Genomic DNA, 18,913 nt, shown 5'->3' with positions numbered 1-18,913 from the left:
AAAATTTGGTTAAGACATTTTAAAAATAAGAAAAATGCAATAGTTTTAACATTATAAAGTATTACAGGAAACAATAAATCCTGTTTATCAAAGTATCTGGTTTTACTGCCAGCATAACCACTCTACAAAGAAGAGTCGGATCCACTCAGGGCTAGTCTTTACACAGAGTTGCCTTTGGAAGCCAACCTCACATGCAAGTCTTTTTTTAAATAGTGTTTTTATTTAAAATATTATTTAATATTTATTGATTTCTTTTTAAACAATATGAAGAGAACCTCTAGATTATATTATGGGTATTTTTTTCCTCTCTGCACTATGATACGTTATTGTATTACACTGTGTTGAGCTTGCATTTCTTCTTGTTTTCTTTATAGTGCATTCTGCATCCCTCACTCCCAAAAGTCTGCATTCTCTGTCCACCTGATCCCTAATAAAAGTTTAGGTGACCTTGTCTGCTAGAGCAGAAGTCTCCAAACCTTAATTATCATGCTCTCTTATCAGTAAGAATTTTTATTATGTAACTCAAATAAATGTATATTTACATGTTAATAAATATATACTATTCAAAATATTGTGCACTATAAAGTATAAATTTAAAAAATCAAAATTAAAAATAATAGTAGTAGAAGCCCTAATGCTTTCTTCCCACACTCCAGTAAGTCACCTTGGGTATCATCCCACTTTGAATGATCACTAATTTGTACAAATCATTTCCTGGCCACAAAGGTACTGACTTTATTAGTTAATATTTTCCCCCATGTAAGTACACTAACGAAGCTGGCTATACCAGTTGGACTGGCCATCAGCACACTAACTAAACTGTCTACAGACTGGCCTCAGTGATAGCAAACAGTACGTGCTTAGTTAGCTATCAAGTCTAATATCAAAGGAAGGAGCTAATTATACCTCACCCTCCCAGGATTTGTGGTGGAAAATCACTGAGATAATCTCCCTTTTGCCATACAACATAAAATCATGAGAGGAATACCAGCGCGCAAAGGTCATGAGGGCCATCATAAAATAAATGGCAAGCAATATTCTTGGCATGGGAGATAAAACTGTGAATTATGGAAGGTCTCTAGAAAGCAGATTAGTAGTAACCTGGGGAGCAGGGAGAGAATGGAGAGTGAATGCTCTTGAATACAAAGTTTACTTTACGGAATGATAAAATGTTCTAAAATTATGGTTATAGTTGCACAACTCTCTAAGTGCATCTTAAAAACGATTAAATTGTATACTTTAAACTGGTGAGATTTATGTTATGTAAATTACATCTCAATAAAGCTATTAAAATAAAAAAGAAAAACTAAGTAAAAAAAGTCTCTGTCCTTCTGGACCTTACATTCCAGAACAATGCTGTCCAACAGAACTTCCTGCAATGATAGAAATGTTCTATACATGTCCAGTACGGTAGCCTCTAAGCACACGTGGCTATTGAGCACTTGAAATGTGGTCAGTGCAAAAAAATGAACTGAACTTTTAAAATTTAATTTTAATAAATTTTAACAGCCACATGTGGATAGTGACTGACACACTGGACAACTTAGTGCTAGAAAGAGGGAAGACAATATACAAATAGCAAATAAATGTAGAGCATATAAAGTCATGATACATGTCATATAGAGGGGATGATGGAGCACTCCCCATCATGCAGATAGATATCTATAGAAATATGTCAGGTGCGTGTGTGTAGATACATACACACACATATATGTATACATATAAATATATATAGATATTCATTGTATCTATATGTGCCTCCATGTAATACAGATATTCAGATTATTTGAATACTGTAATATTTCAACTAATAGGAAAATTTTTTTATCCTTGTATAATCTTCCTAAGCCTTTTTGAAAAAAATAAATTAAAAAACTACTTTTGAAATCATTCCATGTGTTAAAAAAATGGTTTTTAATTCTACATACACAGTGACCATTATTTGGGTTCCTTTTCTACAGTACAGTGATTCTTACCATTTTGAGATCTGAGATCACTTTTGAGAATCCTGTAAAAGCTATTACCTCCTGCCTAGAAAAATTCGTATAAATAATATTTTACATACAAATCTGAGGATTCACCAACCACTCACAGCCTATCCAGGAACGTGACATTAAAAGTTCCTGTTATAATATACATTTAAATAATCAACAAGCTTGGAGATAAATAAAATATTGCTACATCATAGAAAATTATTTAATGAGCTTAGACTTTTCTTATGGTATCTCTGTGTACTGTAAAATGCACTCATTCATACTAACTTCATAAAGGACACGTAAGAACTCTGTAGAACAATACTCTCTTTTCACTGAAGAATAAAAAAGACATGACTGAGAAACTAGAAGAAACAGGCAAAACTTTAGAAGAGCTACAAGAATCTCAGCCTGGTCACCTAATGGGTATGTTACTCAAACTCTCTAAGCCTCAAGTTTCCTTGTGTGCAAAATAGTTATAACAATAATGCTTATTTCACAAGATTGTTTTAAAACCGTAATGCCATAAAACTTATCAAGTGTTCAGTAAAGCAGCAAACTAAATCCATGCAACATTAATGGCACATTGGCAGAAATAGATCTCAATCTCATGTCAATTTGGTATCAAAACTCATGATCCTAAGTACCCCTATGCTATCTGGAAATCCAGAAGATTATGAATTTATAACTGAGGAGAAACTTCTTATTGAAGAGTAGAAGATGGCTTGCTATGGAAAAAGAGCCAGAAAGACATGTTTGGCAACTCAGCTATCACTTAGTAGCTATCAGACTTTGCATAAATAATTGCTTCAGGTCTTTCACTCTCTATTCCCACTGTAAAATGAGAATAACAACATCTACCTCACAGGATTTTCATCAGCAATAAAAAAGGCAATACAGGTAAAAGCTTTTTCCACCACATAATATCATTTCTCCTCTAAACTCATAATTTAACATGTGAAATGTTAGTTTTAATGCTATTAATACTAGTCTTACATGAAATAGTTAGAATAATAAATTCTACTTTCTGGAAAAAATTCATTATTAGCATAATTATACTGTCATAAAAGTACAAATGAAGCCTGGCATAAAACTTAATACATCAAAACGTGAAAAATGATCTTAAATCTTCTATTTTTTTTATGAGACAGAGAATCAACTTGAAAATTCCTAATTTACACAGTGCTTTTATTTTTTAAATGCTTACATTTTACCTACAAAAAAAAAAAAAAAAAAAAAAGGATCTCTCCCTCCCCACTGGGGGAGAATGTGTGGGTGGAGTCACTTCAACCATCCCTACCATGTACTAAGCAAATGCCAGCAAAAAGGCAGCACCCTTGCCCCTCACCACTAGGGGTGCAGCAGCTGCAGAGACTGGGGGGTGGACCATCTCTGCCCTGAACCAGGCAAATGACAATAGAGTCAGCTCCCCTTATCCGCCTAACGAGAGAATGGAAAGAAATTACAAAGATGAGGAAGGTGAAAAGGTGACAAAGGGGATTCTTTTTTTTTTTTTTTTTTTTTTTTTTTTTTTTTTAAACATCTTTATTGAAGTATAATTGCCTTACAATAGTGTGTTAGCTTCTGCTTTATAACAAAGTGAGTCAGTTATACATATACAATATGTTCCCATTTCTCTTCCCTCTTGCATCTCCCTCCCTCCCACCCTCCCCATCCCACCCCTCTAGGTGGTCACAAAGCACCGAGCTGATCTCCCTGTGCTATGCGAAGTAAGTCAGAAAGAGAAAAACAAATACAGTATGCTAACACATATATACGGAATCTAAGGAAAAAAAAAAAAAAAAAAAAAGGACAAAGGGGATTCTTTAAATCTGTGTATGAAGTCCTGGGCATGCCCTCGGGTGCAATATGTGAAACTGATCAGAATCAACACAGCAGAAACTTCTAGTACTGAACTATGGTATGGAATACCACCTGCGTTTCAGAATGGTCTCTGGGTAGCAGACAAGCGAGGCAGAGCAGAATAGCACAGCCAAAACCGACTGAATTGTAACTAAGTGGGCAGTCGAATCTCAGCACAAAAGACAGCCAGCACACTCCTAGGATATCCCCAAGAGAAATTAAAGCATATGTCCATGCCAAAACCTGTACACAAAAAATTCATAGCAGCATTATTCACAGTAGCCAAAAGGTAGAAGAAACAACCCAAATGTCCATCAGCTGATAAAGAGAAAAACAAATGTGGAATACCAGTACAATGAAACTTGACAACATGCTAAGTGAAAGAAGTCAGTGACAAAGACCATATAATTATATGATTCCATTTCTATGAAATGTCCATAATAAACAAGCTCGTAGAGAAAGTAGATTAGCAGCTGCCTAGATTAGTGGAATTGGTGGGTAGGGAAAATGGAAAGTGACTGCAAATGGGTGTGGGTTTGCCTTATGGGGTGATGAAAAAGTTCTAAAACTAGAGAGTGGTGATGGTTGCACCACTCTCTGAATATACTAAAGACCACTGAATCATACACTTTAAAATGGTATTATGACATGTATGAATATTATGGTATATAAATTATAACTCAATAAAGCTGTACTTTTAAAAAGTGAGCTAGGTCATACATGCCAAAACGAGTTGACTGCCTCCTAGAACAGAATGTTTAAATAGGAACAAGAGTCTCACACATAATACTCAAAATATCCAGGATACAATCCAAAATTACTTGCCATACAAAATCTCAACTCATTTGAGAAGAGATAATCAGCAGGTACCAGCACTGACATGACAAAGATCCTGGAATTATCTGTCAAGAATCTTAGAGCAGCTCTCAGAAAAATGGCCCAACAAGCAGCTGCAGACACTTTTGGAACAAATACAAAAATATAAGTTTCAGCAAAGAAACAGAAGACATAAAGAAGAACAAAATGGAAAAATATAATAAATGAAACTTTTTATAAAAACTCACAAGAGGTGTCCAAGAGCAGAATAGAGAAGATAGAGGAAAGAATCAGTGAATATAGAGATACGTAAATAAAAATCATCCAGTCTGAAGAGAGAGAAAACAGATTGAAGGAAATGAACAGAGCTTTAGTGACTCAAAAGTTAGTAACAAAAGATCTAACATTTGTCTCATTGGAGTCACAGAAGGAGAGGAAAAAGTGTGGAGCTGAAAAAAATATCTGAAGAAATGATAACAGAAATTTTTGCAAATTTTGAAAAAGATATAAACTTACAGAACAAGAAGCTGAGCAAATAATAAACAAGGTAAACAAAGAATTCCACACCCACACACATCATAACCAAATTTCTGAAAACCTAAGAGAAAAGAAAAGAAAGAAAGAAAGACAGAGGAAGATGACACACTACCTAGAGGAGAACAACAATTTGAATGACAACACATCCCTCATCAGAAACCTTGGCACCACTCACTACCTTAAATACTCCAGTTCTTAGGCAAAGGAAGATATGATCAAATTTGTGTTCTATCAAGCAAACTCTGGCAGCAATAAAAGACAGATTAGCAAGAGAAAAAAACAGAAACAGAGAGATCAATTAAAGGGCTACTGCAACAACCCAAGAAAGAAAACTTCAGGACTTTACAAAAACGATAGCTGGAGAGATGGCAAGGATGGCAAACCTTGAGAGAACGGCAGCAGCACATGCATATGCAGATCAAATCCTAAGAGAAATTCTGTCTCTTCAAAAGCAAGAATAACCGGGGAAAAGTGCCCGTTCAAGCCAAAGAGTGTGGGGGGAATCCTAAGGAAGAGGGAGCTGAAGATGGAGATACCCTAATTCCGTATATGAACCCACATAAGACTCAAGCTCAATCTGAGCTGCTCATGTGTGGGACAGACCAAAAAGCAGCTTATCACAGGCTCTGAGAAGTGAATTAAAATTTAAAACATCACAAAGTCTCAGACTAATCCCTGAGTGGCATGTGTGCATTTAGATCCAAAGGCTTTGAAAATGGAACAAAGATTAGAACCACTGCCCTCAGAGAGCAAGATAGAGAATTTGCTACTTGTACCTAACTGGTTAGTTGCCTACTAAATAAAAATAAATAAGTAAATAAGTAAATAAATAAATCAGCATTCTCCAGGGAATAACAGGACCAAGAACCTACATAACATTCAGAACATCCAGAATAAATCCAAAATCACTCAACATACAAAGAACCAGGAATATGTAACAGATTCTCAATGGAAAAGATAATCAATAGATGTCAATCCTGAGAAAATCCAGAAATTGGAATCATCAGACAAAGACGTTAGGTATTAAAACTGTACTCCATGGGGTAAAGGTAAAGACACTTAAATGAAATGAGAGAAGTTTTCAACAGGGAAATAGAAATCATAAAAAAGAACACGACAGAAATGTGGGGACTGAAAACTATATCTTAAATTTGAAAATGACTGGATGGGTTTGAAAGCATAGTGGAGATTGCAGAGGCAACAGTCAGTGAAGTTGATGATAGTTCAACAGAAATTGTACAATCTAAAGAGAGAAAAAAAAGAGTTAAAAAAAAAAAGAGAGAACAGAGCCTTAAGAATTTTGTTTAAGCCTAACATTAGTATCACTGAAGTCCCAGAAAGAGAAGGGAAAAAGACTGGCGCAGAAAAATATATTTGAAGAAATAACGGTTTTTAGAAAAATCCTATATTTGTGAAAGACATAAATATAAATTCAAGATGCTCAGCAAACCCTAACCAGGGTAAATTCAAAGAAAGCTACACACAGATACATCAGAATCTGAACTGCTAAAAACAAAAGTTGTATAAAAAGCTTGAAAGTAGCTAGAAAAAAAATGTAATTATACATACAGGGGAAAAATAATTAGAATGACTGCAGATTTCCCTGCAGATTTCATAAACTATGCAGGCCAGAAGAGAGTCAAGCAACATCTTCAAAACACTGAAAGAAAGGAACTGTCAACCCAGAATTCTGTACTTGGGAAAATATCTTTCAGTAAAAAAGGCAAAATATTCTCAAAACAAGGAAAACTAAGAAAGTCCATCAGCAGCAGTCGTGCTCAAAAAGAAATCCAAAAGAAAGTGATGCAGACAAAAGGGAAATGACACTAAGAGTTAATTTATAACTTGAGAAATAAACAAAGAGCAAAAGGAAGAGCAGATATCTGAGAAAATATAAAAGACTATTTTCCTCCTCTTAGGTTCTCTGAAGTATGTATGATTGTTGAAAGCAAAATTTATAACTTTTTCAGATGAGATTTGCCTACATGTAGATGTGATTATATGAAAATTACAGCAAAGGTCAGCAGGTGAGGATAAATGGACCTATATGGTTCCAAAATTTCTTAATTTTCCTGAAGTAATATATTACTAACTCTAAATAGACTATAAAAAGTTAGCTATGCATAGTGTAATCACTAGCACACTAGCATTACCACTAAAAAATAATACAAAGACATATACCAAAAGGGCCAACATAAAATTAAAATGGAATGCTAAAAAATATCCAAATACATTAAATGTAAAGAGTCTCAACAAACCAATATAAAGACAGAGATTATTAGACTGAATTATATATATATATATATATATATATATATATTTCCATACACATACATACATACACACACACACATCATTCTTTCCAAGTCAAAAGGATACATCATGCAAACAATAAGCAGAAGAAAGCTAGTGTGGCTATTAATATCAAAGTAGATTTCAAAGTAAAAAGAATTACCAAAGAAAAAGAGATGGGAAATTATATTATGATGAATGGGTCCGTTCACCAAAAAGACGTAACAATTCTAACTGTATGTGCATCTCAAAAAAAGCTTCAAAATACAAGAAGCAAAACTGACAGAAATAAAAGGAAACAAATGATAAATTCATAAATACAGTGGGAGACTTCAACATTCCTCTTTCAGTAATCAACAGAACAAGTAGATAGAATATCATTAGGGATACAAGAGATCTAAACAATATAAACAACCAACTGACCTTCTTGACATTTCTGTAACACTCCATTCAACAGCAGAATGTATATTCTTTGAACTGCACATGTAACATTCACCACGATAGACCATATTTTGTCCAAAAAACAAGTCTTAACAAATTTATAAAAACTAGAATCATAAAAGGTATGTTCTTTGAACATAATGGAATTTAACTAGAAATAAATAAAAGAAAAGGCTCTGGTAAATTCCCAAATATTTGGAAATTAAACAAAACAGTTCTACATAAGCCAAAGAGAATGTCTCAAGGTAAATCATAATTTGGTTCAATTACACTGAATGAAAATCAAAGTACTACATACCATAATATGTGAGATTCAGCTAATGCAGTGCTTAGAAGAACATGTATAGCATTCAAATGCTTTTATTAAAAGGAAGAAACATCTCAAATTAATGATCTAAGCTTTTCATCTTAAGAAACTAGAATAAAAAAAGCAAGTTAAAACCAAAGGAAGCAGGGATTCCCTGGCGATCCAGTGGTTAAGACTCGGGGCTTTCACTGCCACGGGCCTGGGTTCAATCCCTGCTCAGGAACTAAGATCCTGCAAGCTGCGTGGCATGGCAAAAATAAAATAAAATAAAATAAAAAAAGGAAGCAGCAATCAATGCAACTGAAAAAACAACAAAAGAAAAAATAGCAGGAATCAATGAAACCAAACACATATTCTTTGAAAAGATTGATAACATTAATGTCCGGCCAGACTAAGCAAGAAAAAAGAAAGAAAACATAAACTACCAATATCAGAAATGGAAGAAGAAATATCACTAAAGACCCCACAGACTTTAAAAGGATGATAAGGAAATATTATGAACAACTTTATGCCCATAAATTTGAAAACTTAGACGAAATGGAACCATTCTCTGTGAGATACAATCTACCAAAACTCACTCAAGAAACAGATAAAATGAATAGCCTGCATCTATTTAAAAAATTGAGTTCACAGCTGCAAGCCTTCCACAAAGAAATTCCAGGCCCAAATGGCATCACTGATGAATTTACCAAACATTTAAGAAAAAAGTGATACCAAGTCTACATAAATCCTTCCAGAAAACATAAGAGGGAGCATTTCCTAACTCATTTTATAAGGTTAGCAATACACCATGATAAGGAAACCAAAGACATTTCAAGAAAAGAAAATTACAGAACAATATCTCTCATGAACACAGAAGCAAAAATCCTCAATGAAATATTAGCAAATTAAATCCAGCAATATATAAAAAGTATAATAAATTGGGACCAAGTGGAGTTTACCCCAGGAATGTAAGGCTGATTAAGCATTTTAAAATCAATCAATTTAATTCACCAATATTAACAAACAAAAGAAGAAAAACCAAACGACTGTCTCAATAGATATAGAAGAAACATGTGACAAAATTCAACATCCATACATGACTGTAAATGGAAAAACTCTCAGCATTTTTCCTCCTGTGTAGGAAAAAATCCAGTTCTTCTCTGCTGTGTGCTTCTTCCCCATAAGTCTCCTTTACTATTCACACAACCTTCGCTTCCGGTCACCAAATGTACAGAGGTGTTTCCCCACCACCAAGGAATTCACAGGCAACAGCAGAGTGTCCAAGAACTCAACTCAATTCTGACACTATCTAACAGGAAACAGCATCAGATTCCACAGGTTAAGGTTTCAGTCCCACAAGACTGCCCCCCCACCGAACCCTGCCCCACTTCAGAAACCAGTTGCAAGCCCAGATACCACCTATGCTTCTGACCAACTGGCCATAGACTGGGGGATCCAAGGACCCCTTCCTTGGGTTTAATTAATTTGCTAGAGAGGCTCACAGAACTCAGACAAACATTTTATTTACTAGATCACTAGTTTATTATAAAAGGATATAATTCAGGAACAGCCAGATAGAAGAGCTACATAGGGTAATACATGGGCAAAGCGGTTCAGTGTTTCCCTGTCCTGTTAAGGTGCATCACTCTCCCAGCACCTTCATGTGTTCACTAGAAGCTCTCTGAACCCCAAACTTTGGGGATTTTATGGAGGCTTTATCATGTACGCATGATTGATCGTATCTCTACTTTCAGCCATTCTCCCTTCTCAACAGAACAGGGCCCAGGGCTGAAGATTCCAAGCTTCAAACCATGACTTGGCCTTTCTGGTAACTAGTCCTCATCCAGAAGCCATCCAGGAGCTACTACTATCACTGGGGAAATTACAAGGGTTTCAGCAGCCCTGTGTTAGGAACAAAGGTAAAAGACGAACATTAGAACAAGAGATGCTTCTAGTGTTCTTATCACTTAGGAAATTATAACGGTTTTAGGAACTCTATGCCAGGAACCAGGGGCAGAGACCAATATACATTTTTCCGTTATCTCAACTCTCAAAATTAGGAATAGTAGGGAACTTCTTGAACCTAACAAAGGGCATTTATTTTTAAAAAGCCTGCAACTAACATGATACTTCATGTTTAAAGACTGAATGTTTTCCACCTAAGATTGGAAACAAGGCAAGGATATCCACTCTTGTACTCATATTCAACATCAGGTTGAAGGTCCTAGCGAGTACAACAGAACAAGAAGAAAAATAAGGGCATATAATGGGAAAGGAAGAAGTAAAACAGATGCTATGATCATCTGTATAGAAAGCCCCAAAGAATCTACAAAAAAAAGCTACTGAAACTGAGTTTAGCAACATTGCAGGATACAAGGTCAATATACAAAAATCAACTGCATTTCTACATAATGAAAAAGAACAATTAGAAACTGAAATTAAAAGAAACTATCAATTACAATAGCATCAAAGAATATAAACTATTTAGGTATAAATCTAACAAAATATATACAGTATCTGTACCTGAAAAAAGAAATCAATGAAAACCCAAATAAATGAAGAAATATATCATGTTGATGGACTAGAAAATTCAATATTGTCTAGATGTCAATTCTTCCCAAAATGATCTCTTGAATCAACACAATCTCAATCAAAATCCCAGCTTTTTATTTTTAAGAAATTGACAAACTGATTCTAAAATTTATGTGGAAAAGCAAATGAACTAGAAAAACCAAATGAATTTTCAAAAATAGAAGCAGAGTTGGAGGAATCTCACTATCTAATTTTAAGTCTTACTATAAAGGGACTTTCCTGGTGGTACAGTGGTTAAGAACCTGCCTGCCAATGCAGGGGACACGGGTTCAAGCCCTGGTCCGGGAAGATCCCACATGCCACGAAGCAACTAAGCCCCTGGGCCACAACTACTGAGCCTGCGCTCTAGAGCCCGCGAGCCACAACTACTGAGCTCATGTGCCGCAACTACTGAAGCCTGCACACCTAGAGTCCATGCTCCACAACAAGAGAAGCCACCACAATGAGAAGCCCGCACACTGCAACGAAGAGGCAACCACTCGACACAACTAGAGAAAGCCCTCACGCAGTAACAAAGACCCAACACGGCCAAAAATAAATTTAAAAAAGAAAAAGACTTACTATAAAGATCCAGTAGTCAAAAGAAAGGCATTTCCCAAAGGACAGACACATAAATCAATAGAACAGAACAGAATCAAGAAATAGATACAGAGAGAGAGACGTCCACCTGATTTTCAACAAAGGGGCAAAAATGTCAATGAAAAAAGGATAGTCTTTTCAAGAACTAGTCATTCCATAATGAAAAAAGGATCAATTTACCAATAGGATATAATACAAAATTTCATGCACCTAATAACAGAGCTTCAAAATACATGAAGCAAAAACAGATGCGACTGCAGAGAAACAGATAATTACAAAATTATAATTGAAGATTTCAATACCCCCTCTCAATAACTGACAGAAACAGAAAATCAGAAAGGTTTTAGAAATCTTACACATAACATCATACTTAATGGTTAAAGATTGAATATTTTTCCTTTAAATCAAAAACAAGACACAGCCAACCACTCTTATCACCTGTATACATCACTGTAATGGAGGTTCTAGCCAGTGAAATAAGGCAAGAAAAAAGAAATGAAAGGCATCCAGATTGCAGAGAAAAGGCTTATAGTATTTTTACTTGAGGACAACATAATCATCTATGTAGAAAGTCATAAGGAATCTACAAAAACTACTACTACTACAGCTAATAAGTGAGGTCAGCAAAATTGAAGGATACAAGACCAAATACAAAAATCAGTTGTATTTCCATATTTTATAAACACACACACACACACACACACATACATATAATTTACAACAGCAGCAAAATATATTAAATACTTAGGGGAAAATCTGACAGAAGAGTTGTAAGACCTGTTCACTGAAAACTTTTAAATATTTTTGAGAGATTAAAGAAGACCTAAATAAATGGAGAGATATACCATGTTCACGGGTGAGAAAACTCAATATCGATAAGGTGTCAACTGTCCCCAAGACTGATGTATAGATTCAATACAATCCCAAATAAAACCCCAGCAGGCTTTTTTGTAGAAACTGACAAGCTGATTCTGAAATTCATGTGGAAATGCCAAGGACATAGAATAGCCAAAATAACTGAAAAAGAACAAAATTGAAGGACTTAAACTCCCTGAATTCAAGACTTATAAAGCTATAATAATCTTGACATACAAATAGATCAGTGGAACAGAGTCCAGAAACAGACACACAAATATACGATCAACTGGTTTCAACAAAGTTGCCAAGCCACTTTAGTAGAGAAAGGATAGTTTTTTTCAACAAATGGTCCTAGAATAATTGGATATCTATATGAAAAAAAAAAAAATTGAGATCCATACCTCTCACTAGATGTGGAATTAACTCAAAATGGACTATAAACCTAATTGTAAAATCTAAAACCACAAAACTTCTAGGAAAAATAAATAATCAAAGAAAATCTTTGGTTTAGGCAAAGGCTTCTTAGATATTGTGCCAAAAGCACAATCCATAAAAGGAAAAAAATGATAAACTGGAATTGAAATTTAAAACTTCTGTTCTTTGAAAGCACTGTTAAGAGAATGAAAAGACAAGCCCCAACATGGGAGAAAATATTTGCCAATGATATATCTGATAAGGAACTAGTATCTAGAATATATAAAGAACTCATAAAAATCAATAATAAGAAAAAACAATTTTAAAAATGTGCAAAAGATATGAACAGATACCTCACCAAAGAAGATCTACAGATGGCAAGTAAGCACATGATAAGATGCTCTCATTAGTCATTAGGGAAATGCAAAATAAAACCACAATGAGATACCACTACACACCTATTAGAACCGCTAAAATTTAAGACTGACCATACCAAGGGTTGGTGAGAGTGTAAATTAACTAGAACATTCACACCCTGCTGGTGGGAATGTAAAAGATACAACTACTTTGAAAAAGAGTTTTGTCATTTTGTTAGAAATCTATAGTGAAGGAAAGCGGCTCAGTTAGTTGCCTGGGGACAGGGAGAGGCAGCGGAAAGGAGAGGGAGGGAATACAAAGGGGCACATGGAACTTTTGAGTGTGATTGATATTTTTATGATCTTGACTGTGGTGATAGTTTAACAGGTACATACATATGTCCAAACTTTTAAAATTGTACAATTTATTGCATGTCAATTATACCCCAATAAAGCTCTTAAAAATAATTTTTTAAGAAAAAATTACAATTGTAATTAAATAATTCTGAAAGTGCTAAAAAGTAAAAATAGTACTATAAGAGTACATAACGAGGGGTCACATAGTCTGAGGAGTCAGAAAAGCTTCCTTTAGACACTAGTATAAGCTAAAATTCAAAGGATGCTTAGTAATCAGTCAAGCAAAGACCACATAGGAAAGACGGTTCAGAGACATGTATGCATGTGTGTGAAATGCCCTGAGTCCAAAAGGAATGTGACACTTTCAAGGAACTTTAAAAGACCCAAGCAGGAAAACAGGAAGGGTGAGTCTGATCTGCTAAAGGAACCAAATTATGTAGACACATGGTCTTGAAAACCATGCTAGTACAAGCAATTTATCAATTTAGGATCTTAGAAACACTCAATTTATTTTAAAATCTATTGTGTGATTTTATGGTTTAATAACGTAAAAAGAACCCATGGATATAAATTGCATATTATAATCTTAGTTTGAAATAAAGAAGAGCTGGGGACAGGGAATATTCAATTTAACTTTATAGTTACTGATAGCTTCCCTATTATTATTAAAAAGGATTCCAAATATGTACGTGTGTGTGTGTGTGTGTATACACACATATGTTGGGGTTTGTTTTTTTTTTTAATAATAACTTAGGGAAAATATTGACACATTTAACCCTGCCACTTTCTGTTTACAATAGCAACCTCACTCCTGATATTATATCTTCATTTTGCTGTCAAAATAGAAATAGACTACTTCCATTATAAATGTGTGAAATACATTATCCATACTCGACTGACTTAAGAGGTTTAAAAAATATCTATATACATTAAACACACAATAAGATTTAATAGATGATTTTAGAGAAATATTCAATAAATATGTTTTAATAATAAATATACATTTATAAAATATTCACAATATAATGAGTTATTTTCCAATCTCAGAATGTTAATATCAGTTATTTTGTTTACCTAAGAGAAATTAGAAGTCTTAGGTTCCTAAGTCACATAAGCAAGAAAATGTCCAAGTTTGAACTCAAATTATTAATTTATAAAAACATAAATCTCAACTACTCTACAAAAATAATTCTAAAGAACTGGCTTCTAATAGAGAATGTTATTCATTCAAATAGTTCATAGCAAAACATTTTCTACTCCAATGTTATACTAAGCTACCCAAGTAAATGTAATTCACATTTGCATATATATCCTTGATTATTATATTTCAAATTGGCACTGTCCTCTCTGATTCTCAGTCCTAAGTCTTTTAGTCCAGCTTTAGCTGAAGATCAGTGTTCATTCTGTTTTACCTATGAGAGGAAGGGCTTGTAATTCTGAGAGTTATATTCTTTTCAAATGGAAACAGAAGACTGAAATCAATCCTAAGAGAACTGAAGTACCACTTTTGATACCATATTTGCTTCTGCATTTCTCCCCCAACCATCAATCTTCCGTTCTAAAGAAGCATTTAAAGGATACTCATTCCCTAGTGAAATCCCTACAGTAGGAAAAAAGCTATGTTACCATGGAACCAGCCAATTAATTTTGACACCTGCTTACCAAGATTGATCATTTTTGATGTCTGTTTGTTAGGTGGCTATCCTTCAGTTAAGTAAAAGATTTTCAAGATAATTAATGAAGTGAGAATTTCCAGTTAAAGTCTTTCCCACTGTGCTATTATTTCAAATGCTGGATAAAACAAGCCACCATCCTCAAATAAACCTTTCTTAGCTTAGTATGTACTTTACCAGGAAGAAATCTTTTCTTCTAAATTGATTCTTCCCTTTAACATTAAATACCACTTTTTTCTTTATGCTAAGAGAATACATAACAAAACACAGAGTTGTACCAGTTATATTTACTCTAACTAATAGCTTGTATTCCACAGAGAAATGAAAAAGTACTTACTAATAGCGTACAATGAATCATAGGAAACAGCTTCCAAGGAAATGAATATTCAATGATTAGTCCAGGGCTTATTGTTATTTACCTATATCTATATTAAAAAAAAAACAACAACTAGTCCTCTTTTACTCACTAATGTATCTTTCACGAACACCAACCATCTCTCTATATTATTTAAGCTGGTTTTAACTTGATCTGTGATCTTTCCTACTAACTGAGACAACCTCTGCTAGTGAGGTTACAGGCTGCTGATCTAGCTGATTAGCAATTCCACTACTATAAAATGTAGACAGAAGCTTCTTAGAACTGCAGCAATTTCTGTCCTCTTTAGAGAAATGGAGCAATTCCACCCACCCAAAGGCCAATGTCCCTAACTTACACATGAATCAGGCAATCTTCCTATTTATGTACCAAAGGATATTAAAAAATGGATGTGGCTTTTTTCATTGTTGACTACCAGTTCATATGTTCAAAATCCTCTCTTGCTAGGTAAAGAGGCTGGCTGTTATGATCAAAGCAAAAGTTTAAGAACATTTAAGTTATAAAGACTGCTAATAAGCACAATTCGATAAGATATCTTTGCAGACCTTGAAACACTTGTTTAAACTTTTAATTAGTACCTCCACCAAATTTTGTTTAAATATAAAACTACAGTACTATGCTAATTTGTGAAATTATGAAGCTAGGAAACATTTTAACTTATTGCTACAAATGACTTTCATAAAACTTCATTCTGAGATTTCACTTCCAAAAACTTCCTGTCAATTAATTTAAATAGTAAGATCTACTTAAATTAAAAAGTCCCATTTTTAAAAATACATTTTTACAATGAGTTTTCAGGGGCACTGTCTTAACTGGCAAGTTTTTTTTCAAAAAAAGGAAAATATGCTGTTTAAAACTCCCAGGAAATTTTCCTGTCATACATTATTAGCAGGTGAACCATATTCCTACCTTTGCCTTAGAGCCCAAGAGACAGTTCACTGAGATTTTGCTATCACCCGGACAACAAGTAATCTACATAGTGCAATTTCAGAGCTACTAACCCAGTCAGCAAACTTCATGTGAAGTATCTAGAAGACCAAGAAGTTGACGTACTTAGTGACTGTTATGTGCAAGTTGTCAGATGGACACCCTATTGGCCTCAACTATCTTATCTGCTGCTCCCCCCACATTCACCCATTTCTTTTCTTATCAGACAGCAACGCAATAAACATCAACCAATGGGGGAAAGTATCTTTACTGTCCTAAAGCAAGCTCCTTAGGGCCTTGAGCTTCAAAAAAACGAAAGTGATGCTCCCACACAACAGCTGACAGTCAAAGAACCAGTTAGAAAAATCTTTTATCTCCACCACATTAAAAAGTCCAGGTATTTCATCCTCTTATCTAACCCAAAGTCACTCTTGCATTTCTCAATTCAAGACTGTCCTCGCAAATTCAACATAGTATATTGGCTTAAAGTAAACGTTCTAGAGTTAGGCTGGCTGATTTGGATTGTCTCGATTTCCCTCTGTAAAACCAGTAAAGTAATTCTAGTAACTCAGAGTTGTTGTGAGAAACAAACAAGATAACCCACGTAATGGGCTCAGAACAGTGTTTGGCACATAGTAAGGCCATCATAAACTCTACTTATGATCACTATTACTAAATACACTAACATGTTAGCAGTGCTTACCTCTAGAGAGGGGAGTAGGATGGGGAAGAGGGAGGTACTGGTAGACCAGAACTTTTAACCTTTAAACTTCCGTATTGTTTGAATGCTTCACAATGCGCAAGTATTTCACGAGTTACGTGCATAATTTTTGATTAAAAAATAGTGTCCTAACAAAATGGTGTTTGCCACCGTAACTGAGTGTGAAAATTTTGACGATCAGGGGACCAGAGTCGCTGCGGACAGGTGGACCATCGGGAAAGGCTTCGCGTCCACGGCGGTCGGTGCGAGACGCAGGGCCCAAAGTCCCCGAGGCGCGAGGGCTGGAGGGGGACAGCGCGGGCCCCGCTCCCGCAGCGCTGCGGGTCGCTCCCAGCCAGGGGACCCGGGGCCGAGGGAAGGGGGGAGGCCGCGACGGGTGCGGGGCAGGGCTGAGGTTCGGGGTCCGGCGAAGGCACTTACTTGAACCTGCCCTGGCAGTGCTGGCACTGGTCCCCCACCCAGCCCGGGTCGCAGAGGCAGGTGGAGTTGACACAGCGGCCCGAGAAGCAGGAGCCGGTCCTCTCGCAGAGCTTGGACTGGGACACCTGCGCGTAGAGCGCCAGGTAGAGGAAGCCATAGCACAGCAGCCAGCTGTTTCCGTCCAGCAGCCAGAAGGAGGCGCCGCCGCCGCTGCCGCCGCCGCCGCCCGCCGGCCGAGCTCTCCACGGCCCCGGGGCCGCCGGCTGCGGGGGACCAGTGCGGGCCCGGCTCCCCGGTTCCATCTTTCCCAGCGCCCCTGCCCGGCCGGGATGCGCTCTCGGGCGCCTACAGGGATGCTTCAGAGGGGAAATCTGGCCGGAGAGGAGAACACCGCGCCGCTGCCGCCGCCGCTTCTCCTCCTCCTCACCGGCGCCTGCCCCAGTCCCGCTCCCCGGTCAGGAGGGACAGATCCCAGCCGCTGTCGCCTCCGCTCGGCTCCCTGCAGTCGCACTCGGGCATCGCCTCTCCGTCTCCTGACCTTGTCCGCGGCAGGCCGAGCCCACCGCCACGGCGCCCCGGGCCGGGCCGGAGGCGGGGAGCGGGAGATGCAGGCTGCGCGGGGCGCTCCGGAGGGGACCTGCGGGAGGGGGAGGGGGACCCAGCGCGCGGCCCCGCCTCGCCCACGGCTCGCGCCAACCTCCTCAGCTCCCAGCCCGGCGCGCCCGGGAGGGCGGGGGCCACGGGAGCCCCGAGGTGGGCGCGCCCAACGCGGGAGGGGGGACTCGGGAAGCGGGGTTCAGCCTCGCCCGCCCCGGCCGGCCCCCGGAGGCCCCCCAGAAGCCATTTTCTCTCCGGTAACGTTAGCCAGATGCCGTTGCTGCCTTTAGAGCCCGCGGCGTGCTGGGCCGCCTCCCCCTCTCGCGCGTGCCTCCGCTCCTCCCCACACAGGCCCTGCGCGTGGTCTCGCCCCGCCCCGACAGGGACCAGGGACTCCTCCGCGCGTTCGCACAGTCCGGCCCGCCGGCTGAGGGGAGAGCGGCCCGCCAGGTGTGGCGCGCGGGCCCGCCGTGCCCTTCCCCTCGGCGCGCCTGGGAAGTCGGCCCCGCTCGCACCGCGCGCCTCCTGAACCCCCCCAAACGTAAGATCAGATCGGGACCGGCTTCGCAGCTTCAGCAGAAAATAAGCCCTTCCCGTCCGCTGTCTACAGCTGCAAAAGTGCAGCACTTTTCCCCCAGCGCTCCCCGCTTCCTCCGTCCCATCCTCCAGCCTATTTCTTTTTTTCTGAAAAGAGAAAAACTCCAACAACACACAAAGAGCTGAGCATGTGCAGCAGGCAAAAGTCTTAAAGGCACCGCACTCCGACCACTTTATGGGGTCCGCAAGAACGGAAAGGGGTGGGGGCTAGGGCCTGCGGGGGTCGCGGAGCCGG

At 37.9% G+C, this 18,913-nt stretch overlaps 1 protein-coding gene across 6 annotated transcripts in view; it reads right to left on the bottom strand.

Annotated features, from left to right (window-relative positions):
- The window catches only part of ATRNL1 (attractin like 1), a 705,133-nt gene extending 686,757 nt beyond the window's left edge, over window positions 1–18,376 (bottom strand). For 2 of the 6 annotated variants that reach the window (XM_082407779.1, XM_082407778.1), the window contains exon 1: window positions 17,047–17,404. Coding sequence is in view for 3 of the 6 variants with exons in the window: in XM_082407780.1 (XP_082263906.1) it covers window positions 17,485–17,786 (302 nt within the window). In the remaining 3 variants the exon portion in view is untranslated. Of the gene's footprint in view, window positions 1–17,046; window positions 17,405–17,484 lie in introns of those variants that run through there. The other 4 variants (XR_014249113.1, XM_082407780.1, XM_082407777.1 and 1 more) reach the window with 4 other exon arrangements.
- Between the last annotated feature and the right edge of the window lie 537 nt (window positions 18,377–18,913).

Source organism: Balaenoptera borealis, assembly GCF_965194805.1.
Source record: "Balaenoptera borealis genome assembly, chromosome: 10".
Lineage (NCBI taxonomy): Eukaryota > Metazoa > Chordata > Mammalia > Artiodactyla > Balaenopteridae > Balaenoptera > Balaenoptera borealis.
Note: the sequence above shows the minus strand (reverse complement) of the source record. Positions and strands in the feature narration are given on the sequence as shown.